This window comes from Myodes glareolus, chromosome 7 (genome assembly GCF_982192425.1).
Source record: "Myodes glareolus chromosome 7, mMyoGla1.1, whole genome shotgun sequence".
Classification (NCBI taxonomy): Eukaryota; Metazoa; Chordata; class Mammalia; order Rodentia; family Cricetidae; genus Myodes; species Myodes glareolus.
Window position 1 is genome coordinate 64,155,309 of NC_142032.1, and position 12,638 is coordinate 64,167,946.

Genomic DNA, 12,638 nt, shown 5'->3' on the forward strand with positions numbered 1-12,638 from the left:
TTTCTCGAGCACAGAGAATCCTCAGCTGATGCCTTCGAAAGCGATGGGGACGTTCCCACCCTGCTTGTCCCGGTCATGGGAAAACTGTATCACTGGAGACCCTCTCCGGTGGCCTTTCGTAATCTGCATCGGCGGTTTAGCCAGGCAAATACGAGACACCGGAAGACTACAATGCACCTGTGTCCAGTTGAGAACTCCAGGCTTTGAGCAGCTGGGGCGCTTGCATCCTGAGCTCTATCTTAGCTGCATCTAAGGCTAGTAAGAGGTCTGCCTCCACCGTGTTCCCTTGGGCTCTGCCTTCAGGAACCAAGACATTTCTCTCCAGCCGGTTACTGCCCCAAACTGGCACGCAAATGCAGCCCTCGAAGTTTCTTAATGGCTCGGAAAATGTTTGGAAGCCCCAGAAGCCCAAAGAAAGACCCGAGACTAAAACACCACAACTCGGCCCCAAGGGATCAGAAAACAGAGTCCTGTTGGTCACATTCGAACCCCAGAATGCAGAGAGAACGCTATGACTAAAATAGTCCTGAGTCAAGTTTCTCAGCAAGAAAAGCAGCCGATCAGCCCCATTCCACGCCACTGTGGGAAGCGCGAGCCCGAAGCTCCGCTCTGCCTAAGCGCTTAGGCTTGAAATCCGAGCAAGGTCAAGATGCCTAGACGGGTGGCTGCACCATACGCGCCCGCGAGCTGTCCAATCCTCAGCTTCAGAAGGCTGAGGCCATCTCTTCATCGGTGCCTGGGTTCCCCCTCAGCCTTTCCCGCAGGAGGAGCTCAACAACCGCCCCCACAGACGGCAGTAGGTTCCGAAAGCCCGATATGGGTGCGACAATGCCACCCCAGGTCTTGGGGCACTCGGTTCCCAGGCAGCGGCCACGCCCCTCCCTGTCGGTCCCGCCCCCGAAAGCAGTGAGTCCAACCCGCACTGAGGCCCGCACATCGACTGGAACGATCATTGGGTAGCGGCGCATGAAAGCGGCGCCACCTTTTTATAGAGTGCAGAGTGGGCCCGAGAACCACCCAGCCCAGGGTCCCGGCAAAAAAAAACCGTCGCTGCGTCCCGCGAGTACCAACCGGGCGGCTAACCCTGCACCCACCATCCCATGCATGGCCCAGGCAACACTCGACATGAACACGGAGGGGCTCGGAGCACGCGGAGGGGGCCACATAGGGCACGGACCACTCCCTTTCAGCGTCGAGTCACTACTGGAAGCTGAGCGCGAACGGGACTCCGAGCCTGGGGAGCTGGGGGAGGAGAGGCCGCCGGGTGCCTCGAAGCCCGGAGCCTGGCCCCCACCGGTCACGCACACGTGCCCCCCACGTAAGTGCTCAGTGTCCTGGTCCCAGGCCCTGAAAAGCGCGCGCGCATTCAAGGCAAGGAAGTCCAGGGTTGATGCGCGCCGTGGCTCCGAACTTAATTACTAGTCACTAATCCGTCCAACCCAAGTGCAAACTGGTGATGGGTTAACTAAGTGATGGGAGTCCGACGTTGTGCACAGGCCCAATAGCCACGTCCACGTCTCTTCCTGGGCGAGGTCCGCAGCCCAGGACAGACACCCCTAATGCTTTTCCACTCCGGGTCGCTCACGCTTCTGCACCCCTTACCCACTTTGCATATACTAGCCACAGCTAACTAGTCTCCATATAGCCCTAACTCTACTCATCCTCAGTTATTGTAGCCGCCTCCCGCCCCAGCTTTTTTACAAGTGGCCAGTCCCCGGTTGAGAGGGCAGACCTGAGTCTAGAGCGCCACCCCCCCCCAACTTCCTTTCCCCTTTGCTTTGCTTATCCACGTGGCTTTGGAGACCTCGTTACGCTGAGCACTGAGCACTGAGCGCTGAGCGGAGTTGTAACGGAGCCACGGAGCACCAACCTTCCTTGTAGAGGGCGGGACAGTGTCGGGATAGGGATGTGCAGCCAGGGTTTGAGCGCTCGCTCTCTGCTTCTCTTTCCTTTCAGGTGCCCCCAGCCCTCCACCCTGCACCCTTCGCAAACACAAAAACAACCGCAAGCCACGGACGCCCTTCACCACCGCGCAGCTGCTGGCGCTTGAGCGCAAGTTTCACCAGAAGCAGTACTTGTCCATTGCTGAGCGCGCCGAGTTCTCCAGTAGCTTGAGCCTCACTGAGACTCAGGTCAAGATCTGGTTTCAGAACCGCCGAGCCAAGGCCAAGCGGCTGCAGGAGGCTGAGCTGGAGAAGCTGAAGCTGGCAGCCAAGCCGGTACTGCCGGCGTTTGGCCTGCCATTTCCGCTGGGCACTCAGCTGCACAGTTCCGCGGCTACGTTCGGCGGAGGTGCGGTTCCTGGGATCCTCGCCGGGCCCGTCGCGGCTTATGGCATGTACTATCTGTCTTAGCCCGTGGAACCAAGTCCTATTCTCTTGGGCTCAGGCCTGCGCCACAACTCAGCTGCTGATGCTCCTGGTGATTTCTGAACCTTAGGTATCCCTTTGATTTTAGTTTTTCGTTTTTTACTGTTCATACGATGTTATATTTGATGACTGGAGCCTATCTGTAGGCATCTTACAAATACTTTAAACCTTCCTAAAATCATGTTCACACTAATCTGTTTTCTGAAAGACAGTGAACACAGCTTCATACAGTCGCTGAAATGGACAAAAGTAGAACTCTCTACTTCGTACAAAGCTGCACCGAAGACTTTAGAGGCTCTTTTGGACTGGCATAAAAATTTCCATAAAAAATTAAAATAAAAATGATACGGTAGGACTGCTAGGAAAAAACTTAGAAATTATTCTCACTCTAACTAAATGTGGTACATTGTGACCAAACAGAACTTTTACACTTGTTTTAGGTTTTACATCAAATGCTGCATGGGTGGGAACGTGGAGAGGTGATGTGCCACTGGCACAAAGCACCCAAATAAGAGACTGGAGGGCTGTGGCTGCCACGCTGAAGGCAGCGGGCGGCAGGAAGCAAGCCTTAGCCTCTTGTCGACAGGTGCTCAACTAATAGAAGACGCTGAGGACTGAGAGAGAGCCTTGTTGTGGGTACAGTAGGAGGCAGGCTTTGTGAAGGTCCCAAAGGACTTGCTGCGAGTGCCAGAAGCCCCTGCAACCCTGGTGGCCTTAGAAAAACAGTGAGCTTGTTTAGGAATCTGGACCCCTACCTTTATTTGAGGCAGGAAAACAGACCTTCTGAGCTGTCCTGTCCCAATGCCCCTGTAGGGTTCTCGACCTTGTCACTGAGGCTTTTCAGGTACCTGTCAATGGTTCTGATAAAACCTGTGGCTGTTTCCACAATCTCGAGATTAAGTCTGGAGTGTGCTGGGGGCTCACAAAGGTCCTCTGGGGTCACAGTCTGGACATGGACAAGCCCCTTCCTCCAGATGCTGCCTTGGAGCCGGAGAGGGAGAACTGGGCTGCAGAGGTGTGCTGACTGTGTGCTCATGAGGACTGGGAACTTGGCAGTGATGGCCGTGGGTTAGGATGTTCTGGCAGGGAAGAGGGGAAACACTGAGCTATGCTCAGCAGCCCAAGCCAGAACAACTGCTCCAGAGAAGCTGCTGTCCTGTGATCTTCCCTGCTCTGCCTGCTCCAAATATAAGAGATGATATTGCATGGAATTGCCTGTTGGTACACACTGATATTTCTCAGTCCTGTGTCTCTTGGAAAATGGGAACCAGATAGGTTTTTGTTTTGTTTGTTTTGAGACAGATTCTCACCATGTATCCTCAACTGACCTGGAGCTTGCTGTTCTCCAGGGATGGCCTTAGACTCACAAAGGTCCACTTGCCTCCGCCTCCCAAGTGGTGGGATTAGAGTACATCACCATGCCCAGCTATGTGATTTAAAAAAAAAAAGTTAAATGGCTCAGTTTTGGAGGTCTCAGATGCAGAGAGCAGAGGAGAGCTAGAAGGGAGAATAGCTGTCTCTCTCAGCTGTGTATGCAAAACCCCTCAGCCTATCCTGCTTAAACTTAAACCCTATTGCCACTCTCGGAAGGTCAGAGAGAGACCTTCTCCTGGTCTGTAAATATTGATGTGCAGAGAATCCGGTGGAAGGGTCCTGAGATCTCACCCAGCAAAAATGCATCTTGGAAAGCAGACCTGGAACTACTTGTGTAACCCAGGTTAGCTTCAGACTCAAAGCAATGCTATCTCAGCCCACGAGTCCTGGGATTACAGACATGAGCCTCGACACCCAGCCAGGCCGTTGCCTCTTAAGTCCCATCATTGCTTCAGTTCCGCTCTCAAATCTGAGGTACTGAGGGGCCCTGGGCAAACCCCCAGCATATTCAACCACAGCCAGTACACTGACAGTCCTGAAACCACAGGAAAGTGAAGACCAAATGTACAGTTCAGGAAATCAGGGTGTGCTGCTTCTTCGTAGTGGAGCTCTATCTGTGTGGCAGATCTGTATCTGCTGGCCAAGAGCATGTAATGGCACGGGCCACTGAGGGCTGAGTAGAAACTGCTGGTGAGCTAAGTGGTCAGCTTGCTAGTTTTTCTCTCTGACCCAAAATAACCAACCAAGGATATTCTCCCCCAAATCCTTTCTCAAAGTCCTTCCCTTGAGGGTGGGCATGGCTCTGGTGGTCTAGCAAGTAGGATGTATCCATACCTTCACATCACCTGAGCAGATGCTCTTCCTGTTGTCCAGAAGTGTTTGCTTTTAGGACAAGACTGAGGCACACTGACACTTTTCTGGAGGAAGCTACATAGATACCAGCCTTCTTACAGGATGCTGACTCCTTCTGGTTCAGCCATGACCTGAAGCTGTACAACTCATGGATCGAATCCTGAATTCAGATAGTATGTCTTCGAGAACAAAGACCAGAAGTGGCCCAGAGCCAGTTGTGAAAGGATTTCCTTATTGTGACAGTGCAGATCTTAGACTTCTGTTATTCAGCATCTTATGGACAGACTTCTGAATCCCAGAGTGCTGTCTTCCGGTCTGAGCCCCTCCAGTTGCCAGTTTGGGACCACTGAGGGTGGACTTGGAGAGCCTACCCCTGCTTTTGGGAACTTGTGTCAGGGAGGCCACTGTTCAGGGTGGGCCGTGCTCCCTGAGCTTGAAACAGACAGCAAGAAATAGAGAAGCAGTGAAATGATGTAGACTCCAGATGACCTTGGGCAGAGGACCAGATTGTGACTTACCCATCAAGTATAAGTGTCTCATCTTTCCCATTAGAGTGACGTGATGTGTTGGCTGGGTATGGGTGGTCAGAGTATTGCCTGAGCTCTGGGAAACAGCCCTGAGGTCTTTAAGGTCAGGATCACCTCCAGCGGGGGAACCAGGGCTTGTGGACCCACTAGCTCCCAGAGCTGGGGCTGGCTACCCATGTCAGCTTTGTGCCCTCTGGGTCTAAGAGCTTTGGCTAAGGTCTCCAGCACAGTGACCTGAGGACATGGGTACTGTGCTGTGGACCACTCAGGAGCTGGAGCCTAGTCAGTCCTGTCGGTGTTTCTAGAAGGAACTCTTTAGACCTGACTAGCAGACCCTGGACGATGTAAGAGATCTGGAGGGCAGTTCCTCCTCCTGGGGATTTCTGCACAGCGTTTAAGGACAATGTCAGCTCTTCTTGCTTGAGGAATGGTGAAGATATTTCAGCTTAGTAACATAAGCCAGGTGCTGGGGAAGAGCAGCTGTCCAGTCTTCTCCAGCTCCAGTCTGGTGGTGTTGTTGGGAAGCCTTTGACTCAGTGGGTCCCTGTTTCCCTGAAACATTGTGAAGACCACTGCGCACTTTGCGTGAGAGTCTGCTAAGACCATCTTTACTTTGAAGAAGTATTGTCTAAAGATACACAAGTTTTGCTGTTCATGATTGTCACCTTGCTTTCTAGATTGTATTTGATTGTGTCATTAAGAAAAACTCATGCATTAAACGGAGATTGTTGACAATAGAGAGAAGCTAAGTTCCAGAGATGGTCAAAGGAGGGAAAGAAATGTCTTCACATTTATAATGTGTGTGCTTTAGAAAACCAAACCACACAATCACAACATCTCCTAAACATTCAAGGACTGTTGTTATTGAAATGTTCTGAGAAGAGCCATGGACTCATCTCTACTATGAACATACCTGTTTTTATATACCAGCAAAGACAACTGCTCTGGCAGGTGACTGTGGGTGTAATCCCATGCTTACTTTATTAGAGGCATTGGTAGTAAATTTGCAGCCACCATTTTCAGATTTTTAGGGATTCTTTCTGGAGGCGATTACTAAGAAGTTTTATCGATGGATGTTGTGGTTTATCATATGCCTTTTGCTGAATATATTAATATAATCAAATGACTTCCTCCTTTAACCTATGGATTAAAAAGTCAAAGATTTTCCTTTGTTGAACATGGTGGTACACACTTTTAATCCTAGTGCTCCAGAGGTGGAGGCAGAGGCAGGCAGATCTCTGTGAGTTCCAGGCCAGCCTGGTCTACAAAGAGGGTTCTGGGCTAGTCAGGACTACATAGTGAGAACTTGTCTCAAAACAAACAAAGACTAAACGAGAATGAAGTTTTGCTTTGTTAAATAAGCTGTGAGTTTCTAAAATAAACCTAATTTCAGGAATGGGCGAATCAAAAAGACGAACAACAGCTTTAAGCTTGGGTACAAGAAAACAGTGGCAATAAAGGTCAACAGTGATCAGTGGGAGCAGTGTGACTTCTGCTGGTGGAAAAGGATCACCAGATCAAAAGGAGGATCAATCAGGAGCTGTTCAGAGACCATGCAGCAGGTGGAGCCCTGAAACAGCCTGCTCCATGAAGCCCCATGAAGCCCCATGAAGTTCCACAGTAAGGTGGGCTCTTAGGTAGGCTCAGGTTCCAGTAAGCACTGGCCTGTTCCCCTGGTACAGAAAGCATCTGGTAACAATAGGTCTCCTGGGCCACTTCAAGGAGAGGGACGTGATGGCTCCCTGCTGAAGGTTGTGACTTGAGTCACAGGAATTATTGTGAAGATAGAGTGGCGTGTGTCATCTGACCTTCTGTGTAGCCTGAGGACAAAGTCTGGTTGAACATGAACTTCCTATCTGATCATTCATTCCTGTGCTCAAAGAAAGTCTGAAAGCATGATGTCTTTGTGTGACCCAGAGGAGTCTGCTCCCATTGCTGGTCCCAGCCACCACACTGCATCCAAATAGTTTTTTTCTTCTACTGTGGAAAATGCAAGCTCATACAGAGCGAATCTCATAGGCACATGCGCATTCCCACACATGTTTGATATGTGATTGGGTATGGAGGGCAGGAGGAAAGAGGGCTGGGATGGGCTGTGAATTTCCACAACCCACTTCCCAGTCTCAGCAGGTACCAGTGCAAGGCCCTCAAATCCCAGGAAGGCCTCTCCATGAGCTTACTTTGGTACTCATATGACCTACTCTAGAGGTCATATGATTTCCTGTATGAGGGCTTCAAAATGTGTTTTAGAAAGACTGCTTTATAAAAGCAGGTCCCGGGGGCTGGAGAGATTGCTCAGAGGTTAAGAACACTTGCTTGCTTTTCCAGAGAGCCTGAGTTTAGTTCCTAGCACCCAATTCAGGCACCTCACAACTGTCTGTAACTCCAGTTTCTGGGGCTCCAATACCTTTGGCTTCCACAGGTACTTGCACATGTGTGCACATACCCAAATGCAGACACACATCTAGATATAATTACAGATAAATCTCTTTATTTAAAGCATGGCTTGGGGGATAGAGAGATGGTTAAGAGAACATTGTCTGCTCTTCCAGAAGCCCAGGGTTCAATCCCCTGCATCTATCTGTAACTCCACTCTCAGAGGATCCAGCATCCTCTTCTGGCCTCCTCCAGCACCAGACATGCATGTGGTACACAGATATACATTCAAGCAATAAACCCATACACATAAAATAACAATGTTTAAAAATTGAAAGAGGGTTGGAAATATGGTTCTGCAGTTGAGAGCACCGATTGCTCTTCCAGAGAACCTAGGTTTAATTCCTAGCACCCACCCGGCAGCTTGCTACCATTGCAACTCAGTCTCCGGGGATCCAACATCCTCTTCTGACCTCCTCGGGCACCAGGCATGCATGTAGGCCAAACACCCACACACAGTAAATAAAACAACATTTTAGAAAATTAAAAGAGGCCAGGCAATGGTGTTGCACGCCTTTAATCCCAGCACTCTGGAGGCAGAAGCAGAACTCTGTGAGTTCGAGGCCAGCCTGGGCTACAAAGTGAGTTCCAGAGCAGCTAGAATGGTCGCACAGAAAACAACAACAACAAAGTGACCGTTCCCCTGGGCTCATACCCTAGGGGACGTCCCGGGTACAACTGTGGACTTGTCCACGGACCACGTGGCTGCTTGCTCCGATGGGTGCAGAAGTGAGTGCCACTTTGTACTCAGTGGTGCCCATGAGATGCTGGCCCCGTACATAGTCACCTTGAAGAGAAAGACAGGTGGCCAGACCAAGATCACCAAGATGATGCCAGGATTTCAGAAAAGTTCGGTTCGGATCAAGAACCCTACAAGAGTAGAATAAACTATCTGTGGTCGCATTAAAGGAGGATCTGCCAAACTTCAGATAATAACAGACTTTTAAATGACATTCAGGAGGTTTTCCTACAATGGGAAAAGATGGCCTACGTCATAATATCATTGACAACTGTAAACTTGTTACAGATGAATGCCGGAGACAGTCACTGTAGTTAAAGGAGTGTTACACTATTGAAGCTGATTCTGTTCTCTGGGGAAGAGAAGCTCCCTTACATGGTAGAGTAGTATACTAGATCGCACGGTTTGCTTGTTGAACAAAGCATACCGAAAGCCACACTAAAAAGAGATCGTGGCAGACTCTGATGTTTTGTTCATGGAAAGGTATGAGAATTTCTTTGGTAAACTTCAACAGCACAGGATCCCTATATTCATTTTTTGGCTGGTATAGGTGACATGCCTGAAGGAGTTCTCCATACCGCTGGAGTTTATCACTTAAATATTAAAGTAATATCCAACGGCATGGGTTTTGATGAAAATGGAAAGCTGAAAGGATTCAAAGGAGAACGAATTCATGCACTCAGCAAGCATGCTGGTGCCTTAGAGAACACAGACTTTCAGCCAACTGGAAGACAACAGCAACCTCATTCTGCCGGGAGACTCCCAAAGAGACTTAAGGATGGCGGATGGCATAGCCAACATTGAAAACACGCTGAGAATTGGGTATCTAAATGGCAGAGTGGATGAGCTTTTAGAAAAGTCATGAATTCTTATGGTGATTGTTTTAGTGAAAAAAGAAAAGACTCCTTGGAGGTCGCCAGCTGTTTGCTGGAGGACTTCTTCCACAGGTGCAACTCCAACAAGCGCTGTCATTTTGAGAAAATTTATTTGTGACACATTCTTTTTCTTTCTCTCTTTTTTGGTTTGGTTTTTGAGACAGTGTTTCTTTGTCTAACCTTGACTGTCCTGGAACTAGCTCCGTAGGTCAGGCTAGCCTCGAACTCTCTGAGACCCACCTGCCTGGTGTTAAAGGTGTGCACCACCACCGCCCGGCTATAATACAATCTTGCTCTTGGGATTTTTTTCCTTTTCCTGACTGAAGTATCTTCAGATGTGTTGAAGCTATAAACCGAGCCCCTTCTTCCCACCTCCATCACTATATTCACTGGATTGTTTTTTAAGCAATCTAAAACTACCTTAAGGCCAAAATTAGGAAAAAAAAAATTAAAAGAAAGTAGAACCTGGGTACGAGTCTCAATTCTCATATGGTATTCAAGGACCATCCTCCATATTATGAGAGACCGCAACAACACGGGGGTTATCTAGACTCTCATGATTGTTCAATTTGTTCTGTTAAACAGCTGTTTAACAGTTCACAAGCCTTCTGATTGCCTCTTTCAGCCTGTAACTCACCATCTCAACAGTCAACATTAAAGCATTTTCTTCACCCCCGAAGGAGACTCGCCTTTAGCCATCAACCCTATTCCTCCCCTAACCTAACAAACCAACATCTACCTGTGTTGCTTTTACTATTCAGGACTTTCTATAGAAATGGAATCATATAATAAGGTGTGTGTGTATGTGTGTGTGTGTGTGTGTGTGTGCATTTTTATTTATCTAGTTTTCAGTGTTTCTCTGTATTACAGTATGTTAAAATCAGTTACTCATTCTTATAGCTGAAAAATATTCCAGTTATATGTATATAACCCATTTGTCTATCCATTTGATAGTTGTTCAATATTTGAGTTGCTTTTATCTTTTGCCTGCCGTTAATTATGCTGCTATGAGCATTCATGTATATATTTTTGTGTGGCTGTGTTCATTTCTCTTGGGGTATATACTAAGAGTGAAGTTGCTGGGTCAGATAGTGCTATCTAAGGTACTGCAACATTTCCACAATCATCTGTCCACTCCTCCTCTGTGTGTGTGTGTCCTGAGGAGTGAATTGTGCCTTGTGTTGTTAGTTTTTGAGTTACCTCCATTTTGGTTCCTGTAGTACAATTTACATTGCATCAGCAGTGTTCAAAGTTCCTTTTCCCCATATTGTCTCCAGACTTTGCTTACATTTAAATTTTTGAGACTTGATTTTTATTTTATGTGTCTGTGTATTTTGCCTACATGTATGTCTGTGCGCTATGTGAGTATAGTGTGTTGTCAGAAGAGGGTGTTGGATCCCCCTTATATGCTTGTGAGGCACCGTGTGGTTGCTGGGAACTAAACCTAGGCTCTCTGGAAGAGCAGCCAGAGCTCTAACCCCGAGCCATCTCTCTAGCCTCTCGTTGATTATTTTTAAATTAATTTTATTGGCAAGTATGATAGTGCATGCTTTTAATTCACAATTCAGGAGGTGGAGGCAGGCAGATTTTTGTGAGTTCAAGGCCAGCCTGGGCTCCACAGCAAGTTCCAGGTCAGCCAGACTACTTAGTGAAACCTTGTTACAAAATATTATTTTTTAAAATTACTCGTGTGTGTGTGTGTGTGTGTGTGTGTGTGTGTGTGTGTGTGTGCGTCAGTGTGGGGTTATATGCGTTTGAGTGTGGGTTCCCATGGAGACGAGAAGTAGGTATCAGGTATTCTGGAGTTAGAGTTACAGGCGATTGTGAGCTGCCTGATGTCAGCGCCGGGAACCAAATTCTGACCCTCTCCATGTGTGGTATATGCTCTCTAGTACAAGTCTTTGTTCTTATCTTATTGATGGCTATAATTCTGACAGGGCAAGTGGAATCTCTCAGTGTCATATATTTATTGACCACTTCTAAAAATTGTTTGATTCAGTTATTTACTTATTGATAGTGTTCTTTATTCTTTTGGTATTTAATGTCTTGAGTTCTTTCTATACTTTAGATCAGTGGTTCTCAGCCTTCCGAATGTTGTGATTCTTTGATACAGTCCCTCAGGTTGTGACGATCCCACAACCATAAAATTATTTTGTTGCCACTATAATTTTGCTGCTGTTAGCAATCACCATGTAAATATCTGATATGCAGGACATCTGATATGTGACCTCTAAGGAGGTCGTGATCTTAGGTTGAGAACCACTGCTTTAGATAGTAAAACCTTATCAGATAGCAAGCAAGGAGATTCACCCATTCTGCAAACTGTTTGTTTTCTTCATTGTGAAGTCTCTATTTCTTGTAAATCTCATTTGTCAGTTCTTGGATTTTCTGAGTTGTTTAGGTCCTTAGCAGAAAGCTCTTGCCCATGTCTTTATCCTGGCATGTTCTCCTGCTTTCTTCTAACAGTCTCAGAATTCCAAATCTTACATTAAGACATTTGATCCAGGTTGAGTTTTATGCAGAGAACAGCCAAGGACCTGGTCTCATTCTTCTGCATATGGAACCCATTCTTTCCCACTATCATACGCAAAAAGAGCCCATCTTTTCTCCCATATATGTTTTTGACACTGTTTTCGGATTAGGTGGCCGTAGCTGTGTGAGCTTATTTCTGGTCACTTTGTTCTCATCAGCCTACTTACCTGTTTGTCGTTACTGTCCTGTTCCTATTACAACTCTGTATTCTAACTTGCAGTCAGCTATGGTGGTATCTCTAACATTATACTTTTGTGCATCCACATGAATTTTAAGATTAGCTTTTCTATTTCTGTGAAAAGTTTCCTGTCCTTCGTCAAGTTTGGGACTGGCTCTGTAGCTGAGACTGGTTTTGAACTCTCAGTCTTGCCGGCGTTGAGATTACAGACGAGAGCCATGTAACCTAGTTTTCAGCTTTCTCAGCTTCTTGACTTGCATTGCGCAGTTGATGTGCCCAGCTCACTAGGTCTTCCCTCTGCCATCTCAGCTCACCCTGTGAGTCCTTCAGCGAGGTGTTTAAGGTTCCAGCACTGTACTTTCAGCTTCAGAATTCCCATCTCGCTCTTTTCAAAGCTGGAGAGATGGTGAAGCAGCACTGCTTCTCTAGAGGATCCTAGCTGGATTCCCATCAACCGCAGCAGATGTCTGTAACCCTAGCTCTAGGTCAGAGCCTCTGTGGGCACCTGCTCTCATGTGCACATGCATATAATAAAAATAAATCTTTTTTTATTTATTGAAGATCTCTGTGAGATGCCATGTTCCCACCTTCCTTAGTTTTATGAACATGAGTAACAGTTCTGTTAGCCCTGGCATTCCACCAGCTTCTGCTGCCTTCAATTTCAAGATGGTGGGCTATACATTCTGTTTCTTCTCAGACCTCTAATTGATGTTTAAATTTGACAACCAATTGGTCTTAGAACAGCTCTGGGGCTTG

General features: G+C 47.4%; 1 protein-coding gene and 1 pseudogene across 2 annotated transcripts; both read left to right on the top strand.

The window, feature by feature from the left end:
• Nucleotides 1–971: 971 nt before the first annotated feature.
• Nucleotides 972–2,741, top strand: LOC125413725 (homeobox protein MSX-3). 2 transcript variants are annotated; one of them, XM_048455355.3, is made up of 2 exons: nt 972–1,318; nt 1,957–2,741. In XM_048455355.3, exons 1-2 carry the CDS (start codon nt 1,105–1,107, stop codon nt 2,352–2,354), a joined length of 612 nt encoding a protein of 203 aa, XP_048311312.1. In that variant the 5' UTR covers nt 972–1,104; the 3' UTR covers nt 2,355–2,741. The 2 variants fall into 2 exon arrangements, with proteins under 2 accessions (XP_048311312.1, XP_048311313.1); XM_048455356.3 differs by having other exon boundaries at nt 972–1,386; nt 1,957–2,195.
• A 5,629-nt stretch (nt 2,742–8,370) lies between these two features.
• On the top strand, nt 8,371–9,162 carry LOC125413705 (cytosolic 5'-nucleotidase 3A-like; annotated as a pseudogene).
• Nucleotides 9,163–12,638: the final 3,476 nt, after the last annotated feature.

What these genes read in the sequence shown, in the direction of transcription:
- LOC125413725 (XM_048455355.3), top strand. Translation starts at nt 1,105, where the DNA reads ATGGCCCAGGCAACACTCGACATGAACACGGAGGGGCTCGGAGCACGC. An exon ending in CACGCACACGTGCCCCCCAC is followed by an intron (nt 1,319 to 1,956) that starts GTAAGTGCTCAG and finishes CTTTCCTTTCAG; the next exon opens with GTGCCCCCAGCCCTCCACCC.